The sequence below is a fragment of the Zophobas morio genome, unplaced genomic scaffold (assembly GCF_036711695.1).
Source record: "Zophobas morio isolate AGI-343-1 ecotype UQ-CSIRO unplaced genomic scaffold, CSIRO_AGI_Zmor_V1 ptg000006l, whole genome shotgun sequence".
Lineage (NCBI taxonomy): Eukaryota > Metazoa > Arthropoda > Insecta > Coleoptera > Tenebrionidae > Zophobas > Zophobas morio.
In genome coordinates this window covers 3378561-3405715 of record NW_026972111.1, presented here as the reverse complement: position 1 = coordinate 3405715, position 27155 = coordinate 3378561, and the positions used below count along the sequence as shown (strand labels likewise).

Here is a 27155-nt window from a genome sequence, read left to right as displayed (position 1 = left end):
TTGTGGAAAAATGGTTGGAGTTTTGGAGGAAATGAAGCCAAAAATAATTTCTGCAAGTCGAAATCAAGAAAACATTTCTTTTGATAATTTTCGCCAAAAAGGTTCTTTTCTTTTTTATGGTTAGGAATTTAATTTTATCTATATCTGGTCATTTTCTCTTTAATTATACGTAAATTTTGCACTTCAAGCCACTTAGAGTCTTTGGAAATTTAAAAAGAAATTCTTGATAATATTTAACTTAAATTTTCTAATGTGCTGTTTTATAGTAAATAACTATTTTGCTTTTCATTTTTTCTTAGTGAACTAATTTGCAGATATTCTTTATCCACGTCATTACGGTTTTACTTTTTTCTTTGATTGGATCTTTATTAATAGCTGCATAAACTATCTCTTAGATTCTCTTATTGAGTTTGTTTTATTATCTATTTGTTAGATTTTTTTATTTATTTATTTATTTATTTATTTCGATAACTATGTTATATATATTTTTGCGAAACCAGGTGATTAATGGTAATATAAACTACTTATCATTTTTTCTTTGCTAGATTTTTAATAAAATGTGAGATAAATGTTAACACATTTGTATAAGTATCTTTGGATATTTTTCTATTCAGTTTGTTTTATTATCTATTTTTGTTACTTTTTTTTGTTGTGTATAGTTTTTTTTTTGAGCTGACCTGACTAAACTGTAGCTCTTGTGTTTTTTATTCTTATTAAGACTACTTAAATCTAGGTTATATAGGTATTATGTTTTTGTATTTAAATTTAAGGTTTGCGTGGGCTTTGAAAAGTTTGGAAAATATCAGTTAATTCCAATGCAACAACAACAAATAGAAAAGTTTATAATCGAACTTTGATAATAGTAAAGTGGAACACCCTGTATATAATGTATTCGTGTTTTAATTTAGCTAACTTTCTGTCATTTGACATTAGGTTAACTGAAATGGAATTTCAAAGAATTATTAAAATGAGGAATCGCGCATTAAATAAGTGAATGAAAAAAAATTACTTTACACATTCTTTTAAAACTGCCTCGCCGTCTGAGCCCCCCTTAACCTTGACAAACAATTAAAATATTTCCATTAAAACTATCCGAACATCTCCTCCGATTGGTGTTCTCCGCAGTCATTGCACTCGTCCTCATACTGTCTTTGCTCAATGCATTGTTCACACTATGTACATCCTCCCGTTCTCCTTCTAAGTACGAAATCCCCCAAACACAGCGATTACGTCGTCGGCTCCTTGCTATTAGTGGCCGTTTCCGGCATTTCGTGCTTCCTATTCAGCGCCTGCAGAGTCAATGGCGGCAGAAGGGGAAAGTTGAGGCCTCCCGCCAAACCCGCCGCCTGCTGGAAGTTCGCCACGTGTTGGAGGCTCTGCAGGAGGGCGGCGGAATGTTCCTGCGCTTTCCGACGCAGCTCGGCGACGCTGGACGAACGCTGGTCGCCGCCGGATGGCGAGATCTGAGAGCCGTCGCCAGATGGCAGCAGGCCGGCCATCGGCTTGATGGGGCAGCAGGAGCAGAGCCCGGGAAATCCTGCAACGATACAGTTTTTAGTTATTTTTTAACACCTACATATTACAATTATTGTATTGTTGATAAAATTGTCTATTTTTTTATTAATGATGATCAATGAAAAATTACTGTAGGTTCTTGTAAATTGTAGTTACCGCTACTGATTGTTATTGACATTTGTTAGTTTGTAACATTTTCAAATAATGTCACGGAAACAAAGAAATTTCCTTTATTTAAAATAAAAAAAAGGTCATAGTCAAATCCTTTATGGAACTGAAGAGTTTAGTCCCTTTAACCGGTGAATAACTGAAATAAAAATTGTTAAACGTTGTTTCAATGAGTTTTTACTAAAATTTATCATTCAACTCTTGAAGATTATTTGTTGTAGGTGTCTGGAGCTACCGTTCATAAAATATTTCATGCCTCAAACACAGGGCAAAAACTTAAATCGTAATACTTTCGGTGGTTGCAAAAAGTTTAAATTTTGTGAAGATTATTATTTTCGAGAAGAATTGGGTAGCAAAATTTATAATTACATATAAAAGTTTCGGATTTTTGAAGTTACAATTTTTCAGCTTTTGAATTTTTCAATGTTTACATTTACAATTTCTCATTTCGATTTTTTGTTTTCTTTGTTTTTTCAATTATTCGATTTTTCAATGTTCCGATATTATTATATCTTGTTTTTTAAGTTTCATGACTTGTCAATTTTTCGTTTCTTCTATTTTTGATTTGCAATTTTTCTTGTTTTCGTTTAAATACGTAGTAATAATAATTTAAAAAAAATCCTTTTTCAATTTCACGATTTTAGAATTGTTCCATTTTTAATAATAATAACAATAACAAACATTTTTCCAACAGATCTTCCATGTTTCAATTTATTTCACGATTTATTAATATTTCGATTTTATAATTACTTGTTTATTCATTTTCAATTTTTTCAGTTTTTCGATTTTCTAACTTTTTAGATTTTGCAATTTTTCGTAACGCTCCGAATTTTCATTTTAAAATTTTTCAGTTTTCCATCTTGTGGATGTTTCACTTTTTTAGATTTTGCAATTTTTCGATTTACGGTTTCACGAGTTTTTTAAATTATTCAATTGCTCACTTTTTTAATGTTCTGATTTTATAATTTTTCCTCTCTTCAATGTGAATTTTAATGTTTTTAGTTTTTGACTTTTTCAATTTTCCGTTTTGCAATTTACCTGTTTTCAATTTTTTTTTTTTGATTTTTCAACTTTTCAATTTTTCTAGCTTTCATTTAAATTTGTAATAACAATAATTTTAAAATTTCCCTTTTCCAATTTTACGATTTTAGAGTTTTTCCATTTTTCAATTATGCATTTCAAAAATTTTTCATTTATTCGAATTTTTAACTTTTCGAACTTAATTTTACACTTTTTCATTTCTTCAAATTTTCGATTGACAATTATTCATTTCGTTTTTTATTTTCTTTATTTTTCAATTTTTCGATTTCTCAATGTTTGTCTCAATTTTATAATTTCTTGTTTTCTCATCTTCAATTTTTTAAATTTTTGGGTTCTTCAATTTTTCAATTTTTCATTTTTAAATTTTAAAGTTTTTCGATTTTCTAACTTGTGGATGTTTCACTTGTTAGATTTTGTAATTTTTCGATTTGCGAGTTATGAATTTTTAATTCTTCAATTTCTGAATTTTTCAATTTTTCACGTCTTCAATTTTTCGATTTGCAATTTTTCGTTTCGGTTTTTATTTCCTTAATTTTTCCAAGTTTTTGTTCTGATTTTATGATTTTTGTTTTTTCAATGTGACATTTTCCAATTTTTAAATTTTTCAGTTTTTTCATTTGCAGTTTTTCGGTGTTCAATTATTCGATTTATCAACTTTTGTATTTTTTAATTTTTCGTTTTTTTCATTTATTGATTTTTCAGTTGCATGAATTTTCAATTTTTCATTTGTTCTTTTTTTTTTTGTTTTGCAATTTTTCTAGTTTTTATTTAAATATGTAACAATAATATTGATATTTTTTTTATTTTTTCCTTTTTCAATTTTAGGAATTTAGAATTTTTCAATTTTTCAGTTATTGGCTTTTAATACTTTTTCATTTATTCGACTTTTTCAATTTTTTTTTTCAGTTTTTCGATCCTTCAGTTTTTTCTTTTCTTTTGGTTTGTTTTTTCTTTTTTTATTTTTACAATTTTTGGATTTTTCAATGTTCCGATTTTCTGATTTTTTGTTTTTTCGGTTTCAATTTCTATTGTTTTCCTATTTTCCAACTTTTGAATGTTTCAGTGCCTGGATTTTGCAAATTTTCTATTTGCAATTTCACGAGTTTTCAATTTTCAGATTTTTCAATTTTTCATTTATTCAATTCTTCGATTTGCATTTTTGTTTCGGTTTTTATTCTCTTAGTTTTTACATTTTTCGAATTTTCAATATTCTCCTTTTTTTATTTTTAATTTTTTTAATTTTTGGATTTTTCAATTTTTGGATTTGTAATTTTCGGTTTTCAATTTTAGATTTTTTAGTTTCTCAATTTTTCGTTTCTTCAGTTTTTGATTTGCAATTTTTCTTTATTTTCTAATTTAAATATTTAATAATAATAATGATCATTTTTTTAATTTTTCCTTTTTGAATTTTAGGATTTTAGAATTTTAAAATTTTTCAGTTAATGGATTTTAATATTTTTTCATGTATTCAGCTTTTTAATTTTTCAATTTTTCTATCCTTCAGTTTTTTTTCTTCAAATTTTCAACTTGAATTTTTTCGTTTCTGGTTTTTATTTTCTTTATTTTTACTTTTTTTGATTTTTCAATGTTTCGATTTTCTCATTTTTTGTTTTTTCGGTTTCAGTTTTTTCAATTTTTCGTTTTGCAATTTTGCAAATGTTAATTTCTTTTTTCTTCAATTTTACGATATTCAGCTCTTCCAGTTTTAATTTTAAAATTTTTCAGTTTTCCGATTTTCCAACTTTTGGATATTTCAGTTTCTAGATTTTGCAAATTTTCGATTTGCAATTTCACGAGATTTCCATTTTCAGATTTTTCAATTTTTCGATTCGCAATTTTTGTTTCGGTTTTTATTCTCTTTGTTCTTTCATTTTTCGAATTTTCAATATTTTAATTTTTTAATTTTTAGATTTTTCAATTTTTCGATTTATAATTTTCGATTCTTCAACTTTCAGATATTTTTAATTTTTCCTTTCTGAATTTTAGGATTTTAGAATTTTTCCATTTTTCAGTTAATGGATTTTAATACTGTCTCATTTATTCGACTTTTTAATTTTCCAGTTTATCCATTCTTTAGTTTTTTTTATTCCAATTTTCAATGTGTAATTTTTCGTTTCTGTTTTTTATTTCCTTTATTACAATTTTTCGATTTTATATTGCAATTTTCCAATTTTTCTTTTTTTTTCTTCAATTTTACGAAATGCAGCCTTCGACTTGATTTTTAAATTTCTTAGTTTTCCGATTTTCCAACTTTTGGGTATTTCACTTTCTAGAATTTGCAAATTTTAGATTTGCGATTTTTTGTTTGAGTTTTTTATTCTCTTAGTTTTTTTATTTTTTGGACTTTTAACGTTCTCATTTTTCAATTTTTATTTTTTTCAATTTCTGGATTTTTTCGTTTTTCACGTCTTCAATTTTTATTTTCTTAATTTTTCCAAGTTCTTGTTCTGATTTTATAATTTTTCTTTTTTCAATGTGACATTTTTCATTTTTTCGGTGTTCAATTATTCGATTTATCAACTTTTATATTTTTTAATTTTTCGTTTTTTCAATTTTTGATTTTTCCGTTATATGATTTTTCAATATTTCGTTTATTTGTTTTTTGTTTTGCAATTTTTCCAGTTTTTATTTAAATATGTAACAATAATAATATTTTTTTTTAATTTTTCCTTTTTCAATTTTAGGAATTTATAATTTTTCAATTTTTCAATTATTAAATTTTAATAGTTTTTCATTTTTTTCAGTTTTTCGATTCTTCACTTTTCTTCTTTTCTTTTTTATTTTTTATTTTTAAAATATTTGGATTTTTCAGTGTTCCGTTTTTCTGATTTTTTGTTTTTTCGGTTTCAATTTTATCAGTTTTCGATTTTCGAACTTTTGGATGTTTCAGTTCTTGGATTTTGCAAATTTTGGATTTGCAATTTCACGAGTTTTCAATTTTCAGATTTTTCATCGTTTATTCAATTCTTCGATTTGCAATTTTTGTTTCGGCTTTTATTCTCTTAGTTTTCTCATTTTTCGAATTTTCAATATTCTCATTTTTAATTTTTATTTTTTTAATTTTTGGATTTTTCAATTTTTGGATTTGTAATTTTCGGTTTTGAGTTTTCGATTTTTCAACTTTCAGATTTTTTAATTTTTCGTTTTTCAATTTTAGATTTTTCCGTTTCTCAATTTTTGGTTCCTTCAGTTTTTGATTTGCAATTTTTCTTCATTTTCTAATTTAAATATTTAATAATAATAATGGTAATCTTTTTAATTTTTCCTTTTTGAATTTTAGGATCTTAGAATTTTTAAATTTTTCAGTTTTTGGATGTTAACATTTTTTCTTCTATTCAACATTGTAATCTTTCAGTTTTTCGATCTTTCAGTTTTTTTTTTCTTCAAATTTTCAATTTGAATTTTTTCGTTTCTGGTTTTTATTTTCTTCAAATTTTCGATTTGAATTTTTTCGTTTCTGGTTTTTATTTTCTTTATTTTTACTTTTTTTGATTTTTCAAAGTTTCGATTTTCTCATTTTTTGTTTTTTCGGTTTCAGTTTTTTCAATTTTTCGTTTTGCAATTTTGCAATTGTTAATTTTTTTTTTCTTCAATTTTACGATATTCAGCTCTTCCAGTTTTAATTTTAAAATTTTTCAGTTTTTCGACTTTCCAACTTTTGGATATTTCAGTTTCTAGATTTTGCAAATTTTCGATTTGCAATTTCACGAGTTTTCCAATTTCAGATTTTTCAATTTTTCGTTAATTCAATTTTTCGATTAGCAATTTTTGTTTCAGTTTTTATTCTCTTTGTTCTTTCATTTTTCGAATTTTCAATATTTTAATTTTTTAATTTTTGGATTTTTCAATTTTTCGATTTATAATTTTCGATTCTTCAACTTTCAGATATTTTTAATTTTTCCTTTCTGAATTTTAGGATTTTAGAATTTTTCCATTTTTCAGTTAATGGATTTTAATACTGTCTCATTTATTCGACTTTTTAATTTTCCAGTTTATGCATTCTTTAGTTTTTTTCTTCCAATTTTCAATGTGTAATTTTTCGTTTCTGTTTTTTTTTTTTCTTCAATTTTACGAAATGCAGCCTTCGACTTGATTTTTAAATTTCTCAGTTTTCCGATTTTCCAACTTTTGGGTGTTTCACTTTCTAGAATTTGCAAATTTTAGATTTGCGATTTTTTGTTCGAGTTTTTATTCTCTTAGTTTTTTTATTTTTTGGACTTTTAACGTTCTCATTTTTCAATTTTTATTTTTTTCAATTTCTGGATTTTTTCGTTTTTGAATTTTAGATTTTTCAGTTTCTCGATTTTTCAATTTTTCGTTTCTTCAGTTTTTGATTTGCATTTTTGTAGTTTTCATTTTAAATAAGTAGTAATTTTTATATTAAAACAAATACCTTTTCAATTTTATGATTTTAGAATTTTTCCATTTTCAATCATTTGATTTTTAAACTTTTTCCTTTATCCGATTTTTCAATTTTGCAATTTTTCAATCTTCCGATTCTTCAATTTTACAGCTTTTCGAATTGACAATTTTTCTATTCAATTTGTTGTTTCTACTTTCTAGTTTTCGATTAATAATTTTCTAAGATTTTTTAGTTTCTCGATTTTTAGTTTTTCAATCTTTCAATTTTTCTTTTCTTCACATCTTCGATTTGTAATTTTTCGATATTTATTTTCGAAAAAATGGATATCGAAATTTTGCAAGTTCTCGTTTTATCAGATTGTGGATTTTTTATTTTTTCTCATTTTTCAGTTTGTCGATTTTTAATATTTCGATTTTTCAATTTTCCAATTATTCAACTTTCGAAACAAAAAGGAGACATTTCAAAATTGTAAAATTGAAAATCAAACATGGAAAAATTAAAATACTTGTGTCACTGAAAAATCGAAAAATAAAACTGTAATATCGAAAAATTGTAACTTTGACAAGTTAAAAAATTTGAAAGTCGAGAAGTTGAAAAATTGAAGTTGAAAAAACGAAAAATTGTGATATCAAAAAGGACGAAGTGAAAATTAATTTATTTTGTAGTTTCATAAAAATGCAATTGTTTAACGAATAATTAATTATTATTAAAATTTTCCTAATCTGAAATGTTGTAATGTTTCGCCGATGTAAATTTGGTGTAAATTGGTGTAAATTTTTGTCTGTTGTTTGTAAATTCACAGTCCGTTTTAAGATTTCCAACTCTTCCCAATTCTAATACACTTTAACAATCATGAAATTAATTATTCATGTAAACCACGTGTTATAATTAAATTTTCTGGATATTTTGCTTAAGTATTAGATTATAACACACTTCTCAACTTCTGACTCGAGATTACTAATAGTTCATTTACTTATGAAAATTAAACTGATATTATGTGACGTACGAGGCAATCATCAAAATGTATTTATTTTTGTAACAATATATGAAATTAAAGTTCCGTTTTCACATCCCGAGCTTAAGCTCGATGTCCAGTTTCCGTCCATCCGTCCGTCGCCAGAGTCCCCGCGCCCAACCCCCATCGGGTCGATTTTTAAATTATGTTTATTAACGCGGGATAATTTGTTTTCGGTGTCGTACACCTCGCCGTCTCTTTATCCACTTAGGACCGCGTTATCGTCCAATTTGCCGCCACTTTACACCTGAGATCGCGATCAACTTTAAATTCGATATGTAAGGATGGCGTATAGAGGAGGCGAACTTGTTTCCAAACTCGATTAGGACGATACGCCAGGTCTTATAATAAATCGTGGAGGGATTTTTTCTTGTCTTCGTTGGATGTTGTTACCTTTTAGTGTCGGGAACAGAGGCGGCGAAAATTGCGATGATATATGAGAGGCCAGGTGGGGCGGGAAGAAGAGGGGCGGCGTGTTCCGGGTGGCGGCGTTGCCGTCGAGGACCGGACGAAATCCCGTGGCACTGCAAAAAAAGAGAAGGGTGTTAACGTCAAGAGCGCTAATTTGGGTAAATTGATTGTGTTAACTTGTGTTTGTTGGATGGACGTGGGGTCTGCTTTTGTATGAGGTGGTGCGTGCGCCTATGGTGCGTGAATAATATTGTATTTAGTGGCAATGGTTTTTCTAATAATTTTCATTCGATTTCTGACCCGGCGCCTCCACCATTTTTAAATACAACTTAAATAGTGTGTGATCTTATGCAACTAACAATACCTAACTACGTAGAAAACGATCTCTGAATTAATTAATAAACCAAAAATTGAGTTGAAGAGGTCGCTGACTGAAGTATAATTCAGGTAACACCTTTTTTTTGCAAACTTTTTGTAGTTCCAAGCCCGAGTCTTCTAGCTGAATTTAGCAGATTAGCTCCGTTTCGAAGTTACCTTTCATCGGGATTTTTGCCGATCCGGACCGGCTCCGGGGCACGAGGCCGTGAAAATCCGGCCGGAATGGCCGCTTCCGGCAGATAGCGTAACACCGTAAGTAAGCTACACACGGGATCCAATTAATATGTTAGTGTAGTAAATTAAGCTGTCTGAGGCATTTACGCAAATGCATTCGCTTTGGCACGGCCGTAATTGTGTAGAAGGAATCTTCTCAAATGTCACATATTATATTAAACAATGTCATGAAGGCAGTTTGTGGAATTACGTTAACGTCGAAACGCGATGCCGACGACGATGCCAACCTATATTTTACCTAATTGGGTTAACGTCTGTGTCTAGGAGAAAGTTTACTTTTATAGGGGAATTGCTGTGGCGGTATTAATACGGGTGGAGGCGGAATGTCTGTGCTGAATAATACGTTTTGTTGGCTATATGAGATAGTCGGATAGTAATTACAACTGGATTTTTTTTACGGATATGAATGTTGGATGTTTGGTCTGGGCAACCAGTTGTTAACAGTATTGGGGACAGATACTTTTAAAATTATCTAGATACAGATACAAGAAAACAGATACTTTTTGAAGCTTTGGCGAATAAAATAACTGAAAACATGTTCATGCATTTTTTTAGGTATTGTTTAATGGATTTTTAAAATTAACAACATTTCGAACGTATTGTCACCTAAATTATTTCTTCTTGGTGTCAGAATTTGGTTTCCGCTACTAAACACCCGTTCCACTGGTGCAGAAGAAGGGATTGTGGTATTAAATTTAAAAAATAAACATTTTACTGTAGCATAGTTATTCAAGACTTAAAAATCTTTTCTGTTTCCTGGAAATAGGCCATCGCTTCGCTGTTTGATGTGTCGCAAATTGTGCAACATTTATTACGTACGCTTAAAAAGAATTTTTTTTTTGTTTTTATTCCCATACTACAGTGTCCAAATTGTGTTTGAGTATATCTAATAATTATCTCCAGCATTAAAATTAATATTTCAAAAGAATACGGGAAATTATTATTCTGTGCTGAAGGTCTGTTGTCGGCAACCTGTCATAAATTATTATTCTTCAATATCGGCTTACGATGTTTTTATGACCATGTCCGGTAATCGTCTAGCCCGGTGCGGCAGGTATATACATTTTAGGAAGAATTGCTGGTTCCGTTTAAGGCAAAATAAGTACAATTTCTTAGAAAGGTATTTAAACTCCTTATAGAATCAAAGGCTGCCTGGCAGGCCGGAATCACCAGAGTGCAACTTTAAATTTTCAGATTTTTGTTGAAACTCATTTTATTTTAATCTCATTTCACGATTTCTGAGAATATATCACGATAAATTAGTCTACCGAGGGTTGTAAAAATATTAATTTTAATGCCCAAGATTTACACTTAAACATAATCGGCACATTCTAGGGCAAAACGGACCTGGCAAGCCCGCCTCGCGTTAGGTCCAACAATGAAAAAGTGAAGAAATGACACATGTGGCAACACGAAAAGATGCTACATTTGTCTGAAAAATAAAGATATAAAACAGTAACAAATATGCGATTTATGCGAGAGAAATGTATGTATTGAACATTGGATTAGTCGATTACAGAACTAATTTGTGCTAATTGAAAAAATTAATCATTATGTAACACGCAATTATTATTTTCTAAAAATAATAACATACCTTAAACAAATATTTTTACTATTAAAATTACTCTTATTTAATAACACAAATACAACCAGCAGGCCTACCGGACCCGGGTTGCTCAGGTACACAGGTAAAATGCATTGCCCCGATAAGCGTAAAACGCAGTGAATAGTGAATTGTGGTTTATGGTTTTTAAAATACCATCTTACCATGGCTTAGATTTATTACTCCTCAGGATTATATTTAAAGATGTATACTGAAGGCTACAATGTAGGAAATGATGGTATTTAAAATATGAGAATTTCCGTGACAGAACACTATTAGTTGACCTCTTACCTCTATTTTTGTTTATGTGACCAAAATCACCAACATGAAGTATCAAAAATTACTACTAGTATAACTCAACTAATAACTACTGAAAAAAAAGTGAAATAAAAAAATGTATCTGTATCTGCGCCATTAATTTTGTATCTAGATTCGATACATTTTTTAGATACAAGTATCTAGATACTGCCCAACACTGAGTTGTTAAACTGGTTAAACTCTTTAGAACCTGTAGGAGCAGCATCCCCAGAAAAATTGTCCAATTTCTAGGCCTTCACAATCCAGAAGAATACACGGGTCATATTTTTAGGTGTTCGAGAGCAACTCTGTTAGCAGACTCTGGGGTAGATTTAACAGTTGCAAAAAACACAATGGCTGGCATTCGAATAGTGTTTGAATAATAAAATAGAAATTTCGAGAAGAATCATTGAGCAAACATCAACAATGACTAATAATCAGAGTTAGGCACAGCCGAAGTGATGGGTAATCAACCAGACAAATATTAAAAACGACTGCGCGACGTCAGGTGATAAATTTAGCTGGCCGACTGTGCAGTCTCAACCACGTCTCCACCTCAGTGGCGTTTGATGCAAATCAGGGTTTACCTAATCAAGATCATCACTGAAATTGTAATGTTGAACAGTCATTTTTCATTTTTAAAGTATTTTAACATCTAGGAGAACTCGTATAACTGAGGAAAACCAAGAAAAAGTGGTAATTGTTATTAATAGAGAACGGATTTCTAGGTTTAATGCTTTTTGTGAAAAATGTAAGCACTTCAAAACTTTTTTATATCTATAACTATGATACAATTTGGAGTTATTTGACACATTTTTTTTATGCTTATTTGCTTTTTTTTCAATTTTATGCATATTAAAACTTATATGCTTATTTAATGCTTTTTTCGACGAATATGAGTTTTAATGCATATTTTGTTCAAATGCCGGCCTTGTCGGGATGACAAATACTTGTTAGTTAGCCGTATCGTATCGTATGCATTTTACCTGGACTTGACCGTTGAAGTACACTTACTCAAGACCCTTTCTGTGAATAGGTTCCGGTCGTTTGGGTAATACAATTTTATTATCGGATTGGAAAAATACTCCATAGATTTTATGACTTTAAATCCTTACTTCCGTTGATAATGAATTAAAGCTTTTAACCAGATGTTCTTTTTCGGCATTTTGCGGCAAGATCGTTCAAGATTTTCTAGAAAAAAGGATTATTGTATCCAACTACCTACCTTAAAATTTTTCTAATGGAAACTTTTAAGTAAATGAACCGTTTATTTCACAACCATCAGTCTATCACATCTGTCGTAGTACAGTGTTATACGTGGTTGTCCTTTGTTACATGTTGAGTTCTTTTTGGTAATTTTACTAATATTTTAAAAGAATGCCGAAAGTAAAATCGACGCCGGATGAGTGGATAAGGGATTTTCCAGAATTAAAATTAGAAAACAACAAAATATTCTGCAGAGCTTGTGTGAAAACTGTAAGCCCACTAATTTTTTTTTTATCTGTTTTCTTTTGTTAATCCTGTATATGTACGTTGTTTTAGATTCAAAGTGATAAAAAATATAACGTGACGCAACATGTCAGAACGACTCTTCATGTAGAAAGGAAGAAAATGTTTGAAGTTTCTAAAATTAAACAGCAGACCATACATGAATCTGTTGCATCTACTTCCACAAAAAATGAGCAGTTTCAGTTTAATTTCGATTTATGTAAAATGATGATCCAGTCCAATAGACCTTTAAAAAAATTGGAGAAAGGCCCTCTTCAAGAATTCCTTGAAAAACACTGAAATCGACATATTCCGGTTGAAAGTACTTTCCGAAAAAATTATGTCGGCCCAGTGTTTCAGCAAGTTTACAACGAAATTAAACATCGCATTGGATATAATTATTTATGGTTCGCTGTCGATGAAACAACCGATAGTTGTGGAAGATACGTGGCAAGTTTAATTGTTGGAATCTTAAATGAAAATTTCCCTAGTCGAGGGTATGTAGTAAGTTTGAAAATGTTAGATAAAACAAATGGCAATACGATTACCAGATTTGTAAATGACAGTCTTACGTCACTATTTTTGCCAATAAAATTTTATTGATGATCTCGGATGCAGCTCGTTATATGTTGAAAGCAGGGAATAATCTAAAAATATTGTACCCCAATTTAATTCACTCTACTTGCATCGCCCACGGTTTAAACAGAGTGGCTGAAGGAATACGTTTGCAGTTTCTTACCGTTAATAAATTAGTGGCAAATGGTAAAAAGATGTTTCTTAAAGCCCCACTAAGAGTGCAACATTTTAAGGAAAAATGTCCAAACATACCATTGCCCCCAGAGCCGATTATAACGAGGTGGGGAACATGGCTACAGGCCACATTTTATTATGACAAATATATCAAAGAATTTGAGGAAGTAGTTACGGAGTTTAGCGAAGATTCTTCTCAATCGATTAAAGATTGCATAAATATTTTGGAAAACAAAGATTTGCGAAAAGATCTAGCTTTTCTAAGAAGCAATTATCAATTCGTATGTGAGGTAATAGAAAAGTTAGAAAAACCCAACATGTTGTTGGTAGATGCCATAAACTTAGTGAAAGAATTTAAACAACAAGCAAACGCAGTAAGGGATGATATTGGTACTAGAGTATCTCAAAAACTTGACGAAGTGTTAAATAAAAATGCAGATTTCGGTATTCTTTTCGACGTTGCTCGTGTTTTACAAGGCCAGAAGGTGGAAAATTTGGAGTTCGATTCATCATTAGTTGCAAAATTCAAATTTGCGTCAACGAGTGTGGATATTAAACGCACTTTCTCCAATTTTAAACACATTTTAAATGATCGGCGAAAAAATTTTACAGTGGACAACTTGGAACATATTACAATCATAAATTGTTTTAAAGAAAACTGAAATACGTGTGTAAAATATAAAGTCTAGGATTATTGTAATAATATTTTATCCAAAGTTCTAAGAAGTGTTCTTTGATTTGTAATATGATCATGTTTTTAATGCTTTTTTGCTAAAAATAAAACTTTTTTATTGAAAATATTGTGCTTATTTAAGCGCTTATTCTTAATTTTTTGTGCTTATAAATCCGCTCTCTAGTTATTAAGAATTCCCGAAGTTATAGGCCACGACTGTAATAACGCTGGCGATCGGACGGTAATGAACATCGCTTCCGCTATGCCGAAGTCTGCTAATAATAAATCTGAAAAACAAGAAACCAATCATCGAGACATTATTTTGTCCATTCATCGGCAATTTGATATAAATTTTAGTAGTTTTAATAAATATGCACTACAAAGAGAAAAACTAATTCAATGTTAATATTTTTGTAGAAAAAATAAAAAACTGTTCTTTACTGAAATTTTTTTATTCGCTAAACTTGATTTTACTAATGAATCATGAACTCCTTGTGAAGGTTATTATGGAGTTAATAAAGCGAATTTAAACTGTCAGAGACCGCGAAGGCGGTTAGGGCACCTTTACATCCGTAGTGTGTTCAAGATTTTATCGGTTTCTGTCCATTTTAATCCAATAATTCAAAAATTAATTAAAAAATAAATTAATGTGGTTGATCACGTTTGCATGATATATTTCGGTGTCATAGTTACATTTTGTTCTTTATTCAAAAAAATTTTGTGAACAGAATTAGAAAAGTGATGGATTTATACAACGTATTGCTCGAAAATGTTAAAAATTCAAAATCAGGTCCTCTAAGTTGTTTTTGCCTTGAAATAAAAAAAATTGTCTGTGTTAATAAGTATTTATTAATGAATCTTTCATATAGAATATGAATAGTGTTGCTGAGGAAATTAGGCAGCAATTTCTAACTGTAAATTCCTCAATAAATAATGTTAAAAAAATATTTGTAAAGTCAATTTTGAGGGTGTAAATGTATAAAGAAAAGTTGCCAAATATTCCAGCTGCACGTGAATCCTTTATTACCTGATAGTATACTTAGTTAAACACCACAGTTCTTTACGGGGAACATTTCGAAAAAATTAAAATTTGATTTTAGAATTTTCAAATGAGAACTTCAGTGCTATCACAATGTTACCAAATTTTCAAAAAACATTCTTTACTTGACGAATTATCAAAAACTACAGGGTTCCTATAAATGATTATAGGATCGAAGTAGGTCATGGAAACGTGCCGCCTATCATTTTGTATGAACTTTACTAAATGCCCCAAGACAACAAATACCACACGGATATGTGTAGCTGGTTGACAAAAAATACAACTAATTCATTACAATAAAAATAAACAGATTTATTGTGGTTAAACACGATTGCAAATGTTGAAAATGTTCACTATTCTTTTTAATTTCAAAAATGTTCCTTTCGTCAATGCATTAGACCCATAGTTGAGTGTCATGTTGCAACGGAAACTCCCGATTGCTGAGACAATTTTGTCAAAAAATTTTGTGGATTCTGCTCGAATCGTCTCAAATCATTAACAACTTCCGCAGATATTGAAGCTCTTCCAGGAGATCTCCCTTTCTTGACATTGCTAGTTGAATCAGGGTGTTTGGCCAGATATTCTTGCGGTTACAGAAGACACCCACTCTCCGTTTACGAAGGTCCCATTGCGATAATAAAGACAACAATGAAAGTGTCTTGTTCAACAGAATAACCCAAAACGACTATTTTGTTGTTTTGAGCTTGGATCAACGAGAATTACTGTAATTCACACTTGAAAAACGTTAGAACAATAAAAACGATGACTTTAAATGACAGGTTACAAAAAACGTTAATGACAAGTGAAAACTGTGATAATAAGGCACAATTTCAGCGAAGTGGAATTTTTGAAATCCATGGTCAACTACGCCCTTAGAAACACTTATAAAACCCAATAGAAACATGCGTGTTCTTAATTGAATCCGTGTAGTTAATCAAGCCAACACTCTGAATATTTCAGAAAAATTAGGCGATTCTGTAAATAAAAAGTTCAAGAGATAATTAACAAAAATACTGGTTACAAGATCCTAGAAAATATTACTTTGATTTAAAATGGTGAATCAGTAGATCCAAGGTTAGGTCCGGACATTATTATTGCGTTAAACAGAACAAAGAATTTTAAAATGAGCAGCTTATATTATAACGGATATATGCTTTATGTAAAAATGATGTTATAGATAATAATACTAATAATAATGTAATTATAGACATTTCTTGTGTTTTTACTTCCCGAGCGTAAGCTAAGGAAGTATAGTAATCGAGCTCACCGGACGAAGTCCCACTTTTATGTTTTCTGGATGTTTCATGACCCCTACAGTACGAAAAAAGTAGTATCCCGTTTCCGTCTGTTTATTTATTTATTTTTATTAGACAAGCAATCTCCGTAACTGCTGGACTGATTGTTGTCAAATTTTGTATGTATATTAGAAATATCATGTTGATGGTTAAATACTACCCAAAATTTGGATAATAATCCCCAACAACAATTTGATGACGTCATTTCATTGAATCGTGTCTTAAAATAATTTTAATGTTATATAAAAATATACTTCTATACTTGTAGTGTATGAATCCGTTTTCAGTTTTTTCGCTAAACGTTCAAATTTTCGCAAAAACAATTCCAAGGTTCAACACACTCGAGAATGCGGAGATGTTCAACGAAGCCGTGCGACATGCGGTAGTGGTTCGATTCCGAATTTGGCTGTTCACTTTTTTTTTTTCTTGCATTGTAATACGCTGCGATTACTTTTATTTTGTGCTGTGACTAGTATTATCCATGTTGATGACTTCATTATCAATTTTTTATTGGTCAAATTAAGAACGAGTCACCTCATTTCCTCGAAAATGTGAAAAAATAAGACTTATAATATTCAGATCATTTTGCTTGATTGTGGTTTAATTCAAATCAAACAAATTTCTACGTGACATTCTTTCGATGTATAAACATAAATAAACACTCGAGAATGCTGCATATGTTTCATTGTACTTTAGGAGCGAGGGAAGTTCTGTCGAAACAACTTTCGACCAATTTTTTGTTTGTAGTTTGCTTTTCTCATTCCTTAAACATAGGCTTTCTTATAATAATGAATAAAAGCGGTATATCTGTTTTTGATTTCTTTCCTAGCTTGTTCATAGGTGACGGAATCTAAGATTAATTGCTCTTTGAAACCAAGGATCCTTTAATACATCATTTTTGTTCTTCGTTGATGATGTCGGATTTAAAACAGTGTCGGTAAATTTTTTTGTGTAGTACATCAGGTTAGTATTTTGTAAATTGTAGACCCAAACACGCGATAGATCTGTATTTTGATGGATTTGTTGTGTTATTGGTTTTATATTACATCATAACATAAAAATTTTAGAAATGTGGATGTGTTAAGAACAAATTGTTTTAGTGAACGAGTGCATTTTTTTTTGTGAAAGGCCAAGAACTTTGCTGAAATTGTTACAGGTATATTCTGCTTTAATTTTAACTAACCTGAAATCCATGTGTTTCAATTCAACAAATCTGTAATAAACAGTCTGACTTTCATCTCTTTCCTTGCAACAGTCGAAACACCACCACGTCTAGGCGAGATCTTTTTTTTTCATTAAACATATTTTTTATGAGTATCAAAAGTACGTCATGTCAGTCAGAATTGTCAAAACAAGTCGTAATATATTCCAGAACTCATAAATTTCTACAAAAATAACATTTCTAGCTAAAATTTGATGATTTCCTTCGTGTTTCGAGTCCGTTGGGTACCAAAAACGCTAGGAAAGAAAAGAAAAAGCTCGAAAAATAACATTTCTGAAGCTTTTTAAAGAATTTTTTGAGTATACAAACGCCAGAATGTGGAAAATTAACCCAATCGTCTCCTTTTCGGAAAATAAATCAATTCTGCATTTCGTCAGTACGTGATGTCGATCAAAATCGTCACAACAAGTCGTAATGTACTTCAGAACCTATAAACTTCAATAAAAATTAGATTTTTAGCTACAATTTGATGGTTTCCTTCGTGTTTTCGGGTCCGTTGCGTGCCAGAAACGTTGAAAATGCAACAAAACCTTGAAAAATTACGTTTCTGAAGTTTTTTAACGAATTTCTTGGATATACAAAATAAGCCGATTCTTTGATGATGACTTTTTATGAGCGTTTTATTTTAAGTTATTGTTAATATAGATAGATAGATAGATAGATAGATAGAGTTTATTGGTGTCATTTTACAAATGTATTTACACACGTCCAAAAGCATAGATAAATTAATAAATTTAGATAATAATACAAGTAAGATGATACTATACTAAGTTAAATCTATATAACAATGATTGTATTAATTATTATAAATCCCCATCACTTAATGTAAAATATAATAAAGCAACTTTAATAAACGCTCAAATTTATGAAGTAAGTACCTACTCATCAACAGAGTAAAAGGCCTTGTGAAGTAAATACTTTTTAATATTTATTAAAAGCATTTTCGTTTCAAGAGATTTAAATGTTTTTGGCAATGCATTATAAAACTTAATACAAAAATATGAGGTTCCATTCTTACATTTGGTGAGCTTCAGCAAGTTATAACTTAAGTCTTCACTTCTAGTTTTGTAATTGTGATATGTGCTTAATTTCCGGTAATCCTGAGCATTATTTACCAAATATTCAAGACAGCGATATATGTATAGACATGGTAAAGTAAGAACATTTAAGCTTATGAAAAATGATCTACAATCTTCACAGTATGAAACACCTGCAACAATTCTCAATGCTCTCCTTTGGAGTTTAAATAATTTATTTAAGGTTGAGGAGTGTCCCCAAATTAATATGCCATAATTGAGATGACAATTTACTAAAGAGTAGTATGCTATCCGAAGATATTTTGAAGAAATCTTATTAGCCAAATTACGCAAAAGAAAAATGTTTTTTGATATTTTATTTGCTGTGTAATCCCCATGTTTTTTCCATGTAAGTTCTGAGTCTATTAAAACACCAAGATATTTTGTAAATGTAAGTGTATCATTAACACCCTTTTTTAAACTAAACAACATCGTGACTGTTTTTTTTTTATTTAACGATAATCGGTTCGCAGTGAACCAGTCTACTGATTGGTTTACAAGAAATTTATTTTTTGCTCTAGCTTGTTCAGTTGTTATTCCTGCATTGCCTATAGATCTATCATCTGCATAAAGTGTGACCTCTCCATCCTGTAAATAAGAAGGGAGATCATTCGTAAACAAAAGGAATAAAATCGGCCCAAGAATTGAACCTTGCGGAACTCCATATGCAATGTTGGAAGCTTCTGAAAGTATTCCATTAAAACATGTTCTCTGAGTACGATTTGTTAAATATGACATGATAAGTTTGACACTACTTGGATGAAAATTATAAAAATAAAGTTTACGCATTAGAATGTCGTGCGGCACACAATCAAATGCTTTACTTATATTAACATTGCAGCCGTGCAAACTAGTATTCTAAATATTCAAGTGTTCGAAAATATCAACAAAGAAAGTCAGTCTAAGAAACTAAATAGAAATGGAAAATACACTGACCGGCAAAAAAACCGGCCACCCTGAAAAATGTCGCAAAACCGCTTTAAAAATTATTGATTTAACTAGTGATGGTTATTTCATTAACACATGATCTACGAATTAGCATAAAAAAGAAGACAAATAAACGTAGAATTAAATTTAGTTTAACAAAATAACAGAAACGTACCAAGGACGATATTTTCTTAATTAAAACAATAAAGGAGGCTGTTGTTGCAAACAACAAATTGCTCAAATTCTCGCTCTGTTTTTGTTATTTTGTTAAATTAAATTTAATTCTGCGTTTATTTGTCTTCTTTTTTTTTTGCTAATTGTAAAAAAGCAAATTATACGAAACTTGTGATGCTTGAGGGCGTTATGTTACCAATCTACTAGTGGGTTATTTAAGTGCTAAAGGGTCAAGTACATCTTATTGAATTGCGTGCAAACAATTAGAAAAGCCCGGTGTCTGACTGTTTTAAGATTTATTAATGAATCTTTCATGAATTTCTTTCTTCCATATTCGGTGAACGGATTAAATAAAATTGCTGAAGAAATTAGGCAACAATTTCCAACTCAATAAATAATGTTAAAAAAATATTTGTAAAATAATTTTTGAGGGTACAAATATATAAAGAAAAGTTACCACCTGAACCTCTTACTACCCAGTACCTACTTGGAGTACTTGATTAAACGCCGCAATTTTTTATGCTGAACATTTCGAACAAATAAAAAATTTGGTTTTAGACTTTTCAAATGAGAACTTCAGTGTCGTTGCAATATGTCATTATAATTTCAAAAAATATTTGCTGAACGAAGGGCATTTAGTAAAGCGAATTATCAACTTGTTTCAACGACGATTACAAAACTAGAAACATGGTGCAGTGGTCCTGTAATTATTGACAATTTTTTCGAGCTGTCAAACGTTGACGTCGAAAAAAATTCCTCTGTAACTTTCACTAGTGGTTTTTACCCCCAAAATAATGATTTCATTGGTTGTTGTGAGGAAAATTATTCTTTCTTCATTTCATTAAACATATTTATCAACATCAAAAATACGTCATGTCAATCAGAATCCTCAAAACAAGTCGTAATATACTTCAGAATTCATAAAATTTTACAAAAATAACATTTCTAGATAAAATTTGATGATTTTCTTGGTGTTTTCACCAAGTGCTGAATACGCTAGAAAACGCAAGAAAAAGCTCGAGAAAAGTAACATTTCTAAAGTTTTTTAACGAATTTCTTGGATTTACAAATTCCAGTATGTGGAAATTTAACTCAATCGTCTCCTTTTTGTAAAATAAGTCAAATGCGCATATCGATCAGAATCATCAACATTTCAGAACCCATAAACTTCGACAAAAATAAGATTTCTAGTTACAATTTGATGCTTTCCTAGCTGTTTTCACGACAGTTGTGTGCCGGAAATGCTAGGAAACATAAGAAAACCCTTGAAAAATAAGATTTCTGGACTTCTTAATGAACTTCTTGGATCTACAAACGTCAGAGTGTAGAAAATTAACCCAAACGTCTCCTTTCCGTAAAATAAATCTATACCGCAGGTTTTAAAACAGTTATTTTATTCATACTTATGTTAGCCAATCACAACTAATAATGAACAGGTATTATTCTTGAGAAATGTGATTGGTTGGTCAATTAATGTTAACACGTACAGGGTTTCTATAAATGAATATAGGGTCGACGTAGGTCATGAAAACGTGTCGCCTCTCTCTTTTGGACTTTACTAAATGCCCGAGGACTCACGACAAATATCACACGCATCTGTATAACTGGTTGCCTAAATGCTCATATCTTATTAAAAAAAAATAAAACTAATTCATTACAACAAAAAGAAACAAGTTTATTGCGGGTAAACATCACAGTAAATATCGAAAATGTTCACTATTTTGTTCACTCTCTTTTTATTTTCAAAAATAGTCTGTAATCCTTTGTTCCATTGTTCAAATTAATGTTGCAACAGGAACTTCAGACTGCTGAGGAAATCTTGGCAAAGATGTCTGCGGATTCTGCTCAAGTCGTTTCAAATCATCAACAACTTCCTCGGATACTGGAGGTCTTCCAGGAGATTTCCCCTTATCGACGCTACCAGTTTGAACAAATCTGTTGGTTACATCTATAATGTGAGCCTCTAACAGATATTCTTGCTTACAAACGGTTACAGAATAATACACTCTCCGTTTGCGACAATAAGACATAACATTGAAAGCGTCTTGTTCAACAGAATAAACTATTTTCAGGGTCTGTGTCAATAGTTAGATGATCGCCAACAAAATTCTTGCTAGAAGGGATAAATACTTTAGTCAAAAAGAGTTTTGCGACCACCATATCGCAGTCTACCGCATTTCGAGCCATTTTCAAGCGTTTAATACGCCATTTTGACCTCCCCAAATTCTTTTCAAGACCATCTGGCCACCTCAAAACGCTACACCGTATTTTCAGGGCGCCGTGCCCCGGGGCGGTTCGGCCGGGGCAAAAATCGTCGTCTTGCGGCCGGAGCGGCGGCCTCAGGGGCCCCTAATGAGGGGATTTGCAATGCATTGGTTGGTCAAAGCAAATGCCCGGACTAGAGCGGCTTAATTGAATTTGATATAGTTTGCATTAATTGCTACATCATGTATCATAATCAGAGATACACATCCTATTTCCATTTCCAAATTATATCACCAGCGGACCCGGGGCTTAATGTAGGCTTTTCAATTTGCTGCTGGATTATTTATCAAATTCATTTACATTTCATTAGCGGAAATGCGTGCGTATATACGTGCCGTTCATGCTAATTATTTGTATAATTAATGGTTACGGCTGTTCTGGCCAAAGCAAATTTGCGAATTACGCAAACGACGATTTTGATTGGGTTTTTTGGTGCAGGTGACGCAAGGGGTAGTAACAACGTCGTCGTGGTGAAATGGGTTTGTGGTAGGGATAGATGCGATCAGCAACAAAATTCAAAAGAAATTTATTGTTGAAAAAAAAACGTACCTATCTGTGTCGGGCACCAGTTTTCTCCCAATAGAAATTTCAATCAAAAATTGAAAGTGTTGCAACTTTATAGCTTTCTGGGGGTGCGATTTTGTTTCTCGATCGAAAAAAACTCAATAGCGATAAGATCTCGTTTTCTGATTGATTGAGATGCTACATTTCTGTCACCCTTATCGACTCTGTCACGAAATCAAGTCTTCATGGAGTGATATTTTCTCGATAGCTCTGAGTGAAGTGATAAATTTTGGAGACATAGGGTGGGATTTTGTTTCTATAACGATAAAATATCGGTACCGATAAAATGTGGTCGTCTTTTTCTTTCGCATCTGAAATTTCTATTTTAGTCCTTGTCATTTATCGCTTCGTTATCGCTTCGTATCGTATCGGTAGAAACAAAATCCCACCCATAACCTCGAAATTTATGTCAAAACAGAAGTTCAAAATCGTAATTTTGAGTTATAAGTTCTTAAAATTACGGTAATTGTAAACTTTTGAGTATTTAATAAGCTTATATGCAAAGAATAAATGCAAACTTTGCATTTAAAAGCTACACAATGACATTTATCGCAAGTGATAATTTATCACTTCGATCGGGAAACAAAATCCCACCCCTGGATGCGACTTTTGCTAGTCACTGTGTTGAAACCCATTTACTGCTGTGGCAAAAGTGCAAGATTGGTTACATTTTTTCTGGGGTTAACGAGTCCTTGACGGTCCGTCGGTTTTCCCGATAAATCCCCGTTGTTTAAAATCTAAACTCTCCGATACATTTACCGTCGTCGACAATGCACTTATTTCCTGCATCAAATCTACCTCAATCCGGCACGGCCGACCAGTTACTTTGTTGATATGATTTGTAGACATAAGCCAAAGTCCCTCCTCGGAGACTGCAAAGTAAATTGAAGTCTAAACATTTTAACTGGGGGCGGATTTGCGGCGGAGTACACTGGAAGAAACATGTCAGCAAACATTATTACAGACGTCAAACAGAGCTTCCATATCGGAGAAATGTAATATAAGAGATGTGACATTTTGATTTATTTATATATTTTCGTGCTCAGCAGCAAATGGATTTCGATAGGGCCGCCCCGCCACGGCGAAAACGGCGCATTAGCCCGCCGCCCCCGCAACACCTGCAGTAATTACATTAATGCCGCTGCTCATAAATAAATACGTATCGAATTAGAGTGACTGTGCAATTAATTAATCAGTTAATTAGCAGACTGGCACGGATCAAAGTTAGCCGGGTTTCTGTTAACCGCAGCCGAGTTAAGCTCATTTCCGCTACCGCCGCCGCCGCCCCTGCGCCGCCCCCCGCTCTCCAGGTGCGATGTGTATCTTGGAGGGAAAGGGAACTATCTGCCAGCTAATCACTCACTGGATGACGCTCGTTAGATCTCCGCGCGAGTCGGGGGCGGAAATCCATGCGGGGACGCGATTTTTACAACGTTTTAAATTCGCCCTTTAATTTTCCATTACGCGGGAGCACCCCTCGCGATTTAAATAAATAATAGCTATATTTATGATGTGGAGAGGCTCTTGAATAAGTAAGCGGTGTACAACGCAAGGCGCATTATGATGCAGCGGAGTCGAAAACGACGATGGGGCGATGGGTGATGGACGACACGCACAGGAACAATGGAAATATTACACCTGATTTACCGCCAAACCCACACATCTTTCTAAAAAAATTGCACTTTGCAATTTTTACTATGCTTATTTCAATTTGATTCACGACAAAATTTACGATTTCAACAGGATGGTGCTCCTGCGCATTATCATAGAAGGGTGCACGATTACCTTAATGTGGTCTTCCCTAACAGGTGGAACGGGAGGGGGTCTGTTAACCCTTGGCCTCCAAGAAGTCCAGATATTACGCTTGTAGAATATATTCTGTGGGCACAGTTAAAGAAATAGTTTACCTAACTTCAATTAACAGCGTGGAATATTTGAAAAATAAAATAGGAGAAGCCATTTTCCCCACCAAATGTTTTCATGCGGTTGAAAATGCAATTTTGGGAAATTTTTGTTGCAAATTTCAAAAAAGATGTCAAAATTATGGTGAGAACAATAAACTATTACGAAATCGCAAGTGCCGTTGCTATGGTAATTGCGATGATAGTTGTTGGGATTCGCGATTTGACTGTTTTAAGTCTCATTTTGAATTACGTACACTGCTGTTAGATATCAAAATGAAATTTTAGAGCCCTTTGTCAACAAGTTACACGATGATGAATTGCAGAATGGATTCATTCAACAAGATGGAGCTCCGATTCATTGTACAATATGTAACTTAAATTTTTCAAGAAACTTCTTTGATGGCCGCATAATTAGTCGAAATACAAGAATTCCTTGGCCTGTGATTTGACAACTTGTGATTTTTTCTTGTGGCTTCATCTTAAAAACACAATTTTTGAGACACCGGTTGCAAATCTGGAGGATTTATAGCAAAGAATTGAACAAAAATGCCTGGAGATTAAAAAGAATCCCATTATGTTAGAAAATGTTTTCAGAAATTTTGAGAGGAGGGTTTTACGATGCATTGAGGCAAAGAAGTAACATTTTCAACATTTATTGTAATCCCAAATCTGTTTATAATATTGTTACGAAAGAAACCCATACGCCGCCCCAGTACGACGCCTATGGGTTCTAGTATGAACGGCGATGGTGACTCATAGGCCGGGCGGCGGAAAAGCCTGGAAGCGGAAGTCGCGATGGGTAACCCAGAAAAACCTCGAAGCGGCGTTCTTGATCCATGGAGAGGAACGTATAGGTTTAAATAGAGGCCACCGTCAGGAATGATTATTATTCAGTTAACGAATCAACTTGAGCGAAGACAGAGTTGCGCCGGAATTATTTTGTACATAATCGCTGTGTAACCAGTGGTGTAAATTTTAGTTATTGAGAAATACATTGTTGAGTTTAACCCACTCAACGTAAGAGTATAAATTAAAAAAAATAGTTTTATTTATTCTCCTCATTTACTACATTTTATAAAGTGAGTTAGAGTAGACGATCGATGACAGCTGTCATTGGTCATAAATTTGAATTTCAGCGCAGACATACTTAGAAAAACCAATGTCTACTTGATGAATTGTTTAAATAAACACCCGTTATATTCAAAACGACAAAATATGCAATGGATCGGCAAAATATGCAATAATTAATCTACCATACTCAATTTAAAACAGGATAATTCAGAAATGTACTAAACCATTGTAACAAATTTTGAGGAGATTTCATTACGTTGTTGGTGTGTACGATTACACAAATTTTGGTTGGAGTTTTTCTTTCAAATTCTCTCAAAAACCGCAAAGAGTACCTGAGATTCCTTCGAATTCCTCCAAAAATAAAAGTCAGAGTCCCCAAGATCATTTAAATTCTGTCGAAAGCAAATTGCAAGAAGTTTCTGAGAATCTTTAGGGTTTCCAAGATTCTTTGAAATTCCTTCAAAAATCGCAAAGATTACCTAAAATTCCCTAGAATTCTTCCAAAAATAAAACATCAGGGGTAACTGAAATTCTTTAGATTTTTTCAAAAATGAAACACTAGGGACCCTCTAGATTGTTTAATTTTCTCCAAAAATAAAACATCAGAGTTGCTCAAGACTATTTTAAATGTTTTAAAAGCCAAATTGCGTGAAGTGTCTAGGATTCTTTCGGGTTTTTTCAAAATTAAAACACCGAGATCCCCCAAGATTCTTTCAAAAACAAAACACCAAGGGATCCTGAGATTCATTGGAATTCTTTCAACAAGCAGATGAAAGATTTTCAAAATTCTTTGAATTTATTTTAAAAACAAAACACCACCTTGAGATTCTTCAGAATTCGTTTCCAAAAATAGAACACCAGATGACCCCATGATTCTATCAAACATGAAAGCCGGGAGTCCCTATAATTCTTCAGAATTTTTTCAAAAATAAAAGACCACTTGGACTTTTTTTTCACCAGGGGTCCCGAAGATGTTTCCAATAACAAAACGTTTCTGTCTCTAAAATTCGGAAAAATTCTTTTAAAAATGGGGACCAGGGGCCTCAAGATGTTTTAGAATTCTTTCAAGACAAAACACTAGAGACTCCTAAGATTCTTAACACCGAGAGCCCCCAAAGAATCTGAGGGCCCTTGGTGAAAAAGAACACCAAGGGCCTCAAGATTTTTCCAAAAACGAAATACCGGAAGCCCTTAAAAGTATCTACAATTCTCAAAAATAATCCACCAGAGACCCTCGAGATTCTTTCAGTTTCTTCCAAAAATAAAACATGGGATTCTGTAGAGTTGTTTTTTCAAAAATGAAGCATCCGGGGTCCCGAAGATTCTTTCAAAAACAAAACGGCTGGAGCCCTTAAAATTCTGTAAAATTTTTTCAAAAATGGGGGACTAGGAGAACTCAAGATACTTTAGAATTCTTTCAAAATTAAAACACCAGAGGCCGCAAAGATTGTTTAAAATTGTAACAAAATTAAAACGTCGAAATACCCTAAGATTCTTTAAATTATTTCAGTACCGAAACACCAAGGGTCCCCAAGATTCTTTCACAAATAAAACACTATAAGGTCCTGAGATTCATTAGAATTCTTTCAAAACGTAGATCAAAGATTTTTAAGATTCTTAAAGAAACGAGGCCGGAAATGAGTTCTAGAACTCGGAATGTACAAGAAAATGTATTTAGTTTA

At 31.8% G+C, this 27155-nt stretch overlaps 1 protein-coding gene across 1 annotated transcript in view; it reads right to left on the bottom strand.

Moving 5' to 3' along the window:
- Positions 1–465: 465 nt before the first annotated feature.
- Positions 466–27155, bottom strand: part of LOC135123342 (dorsal root ganglia homeobox protein) — a 146114-nt gene continuing 119424 nt past the window's right edge. The window contains exons 5-6 of the mRNA XM_064047902.1: positions 8496–8626; positions 466–1537 (exon numbers count right to left, since the gene is read on the bottom strand). Of these exons, the coding sequence (XP_063903972.1) occupies positions 1227–1537; positions 8496–8626 (442 nt within the window). The 3' untranslated portion in view covers positions 466–1226. The remainder of the gene's footprint in view (positions 1538–8495; positions 8627–27155) is intronic.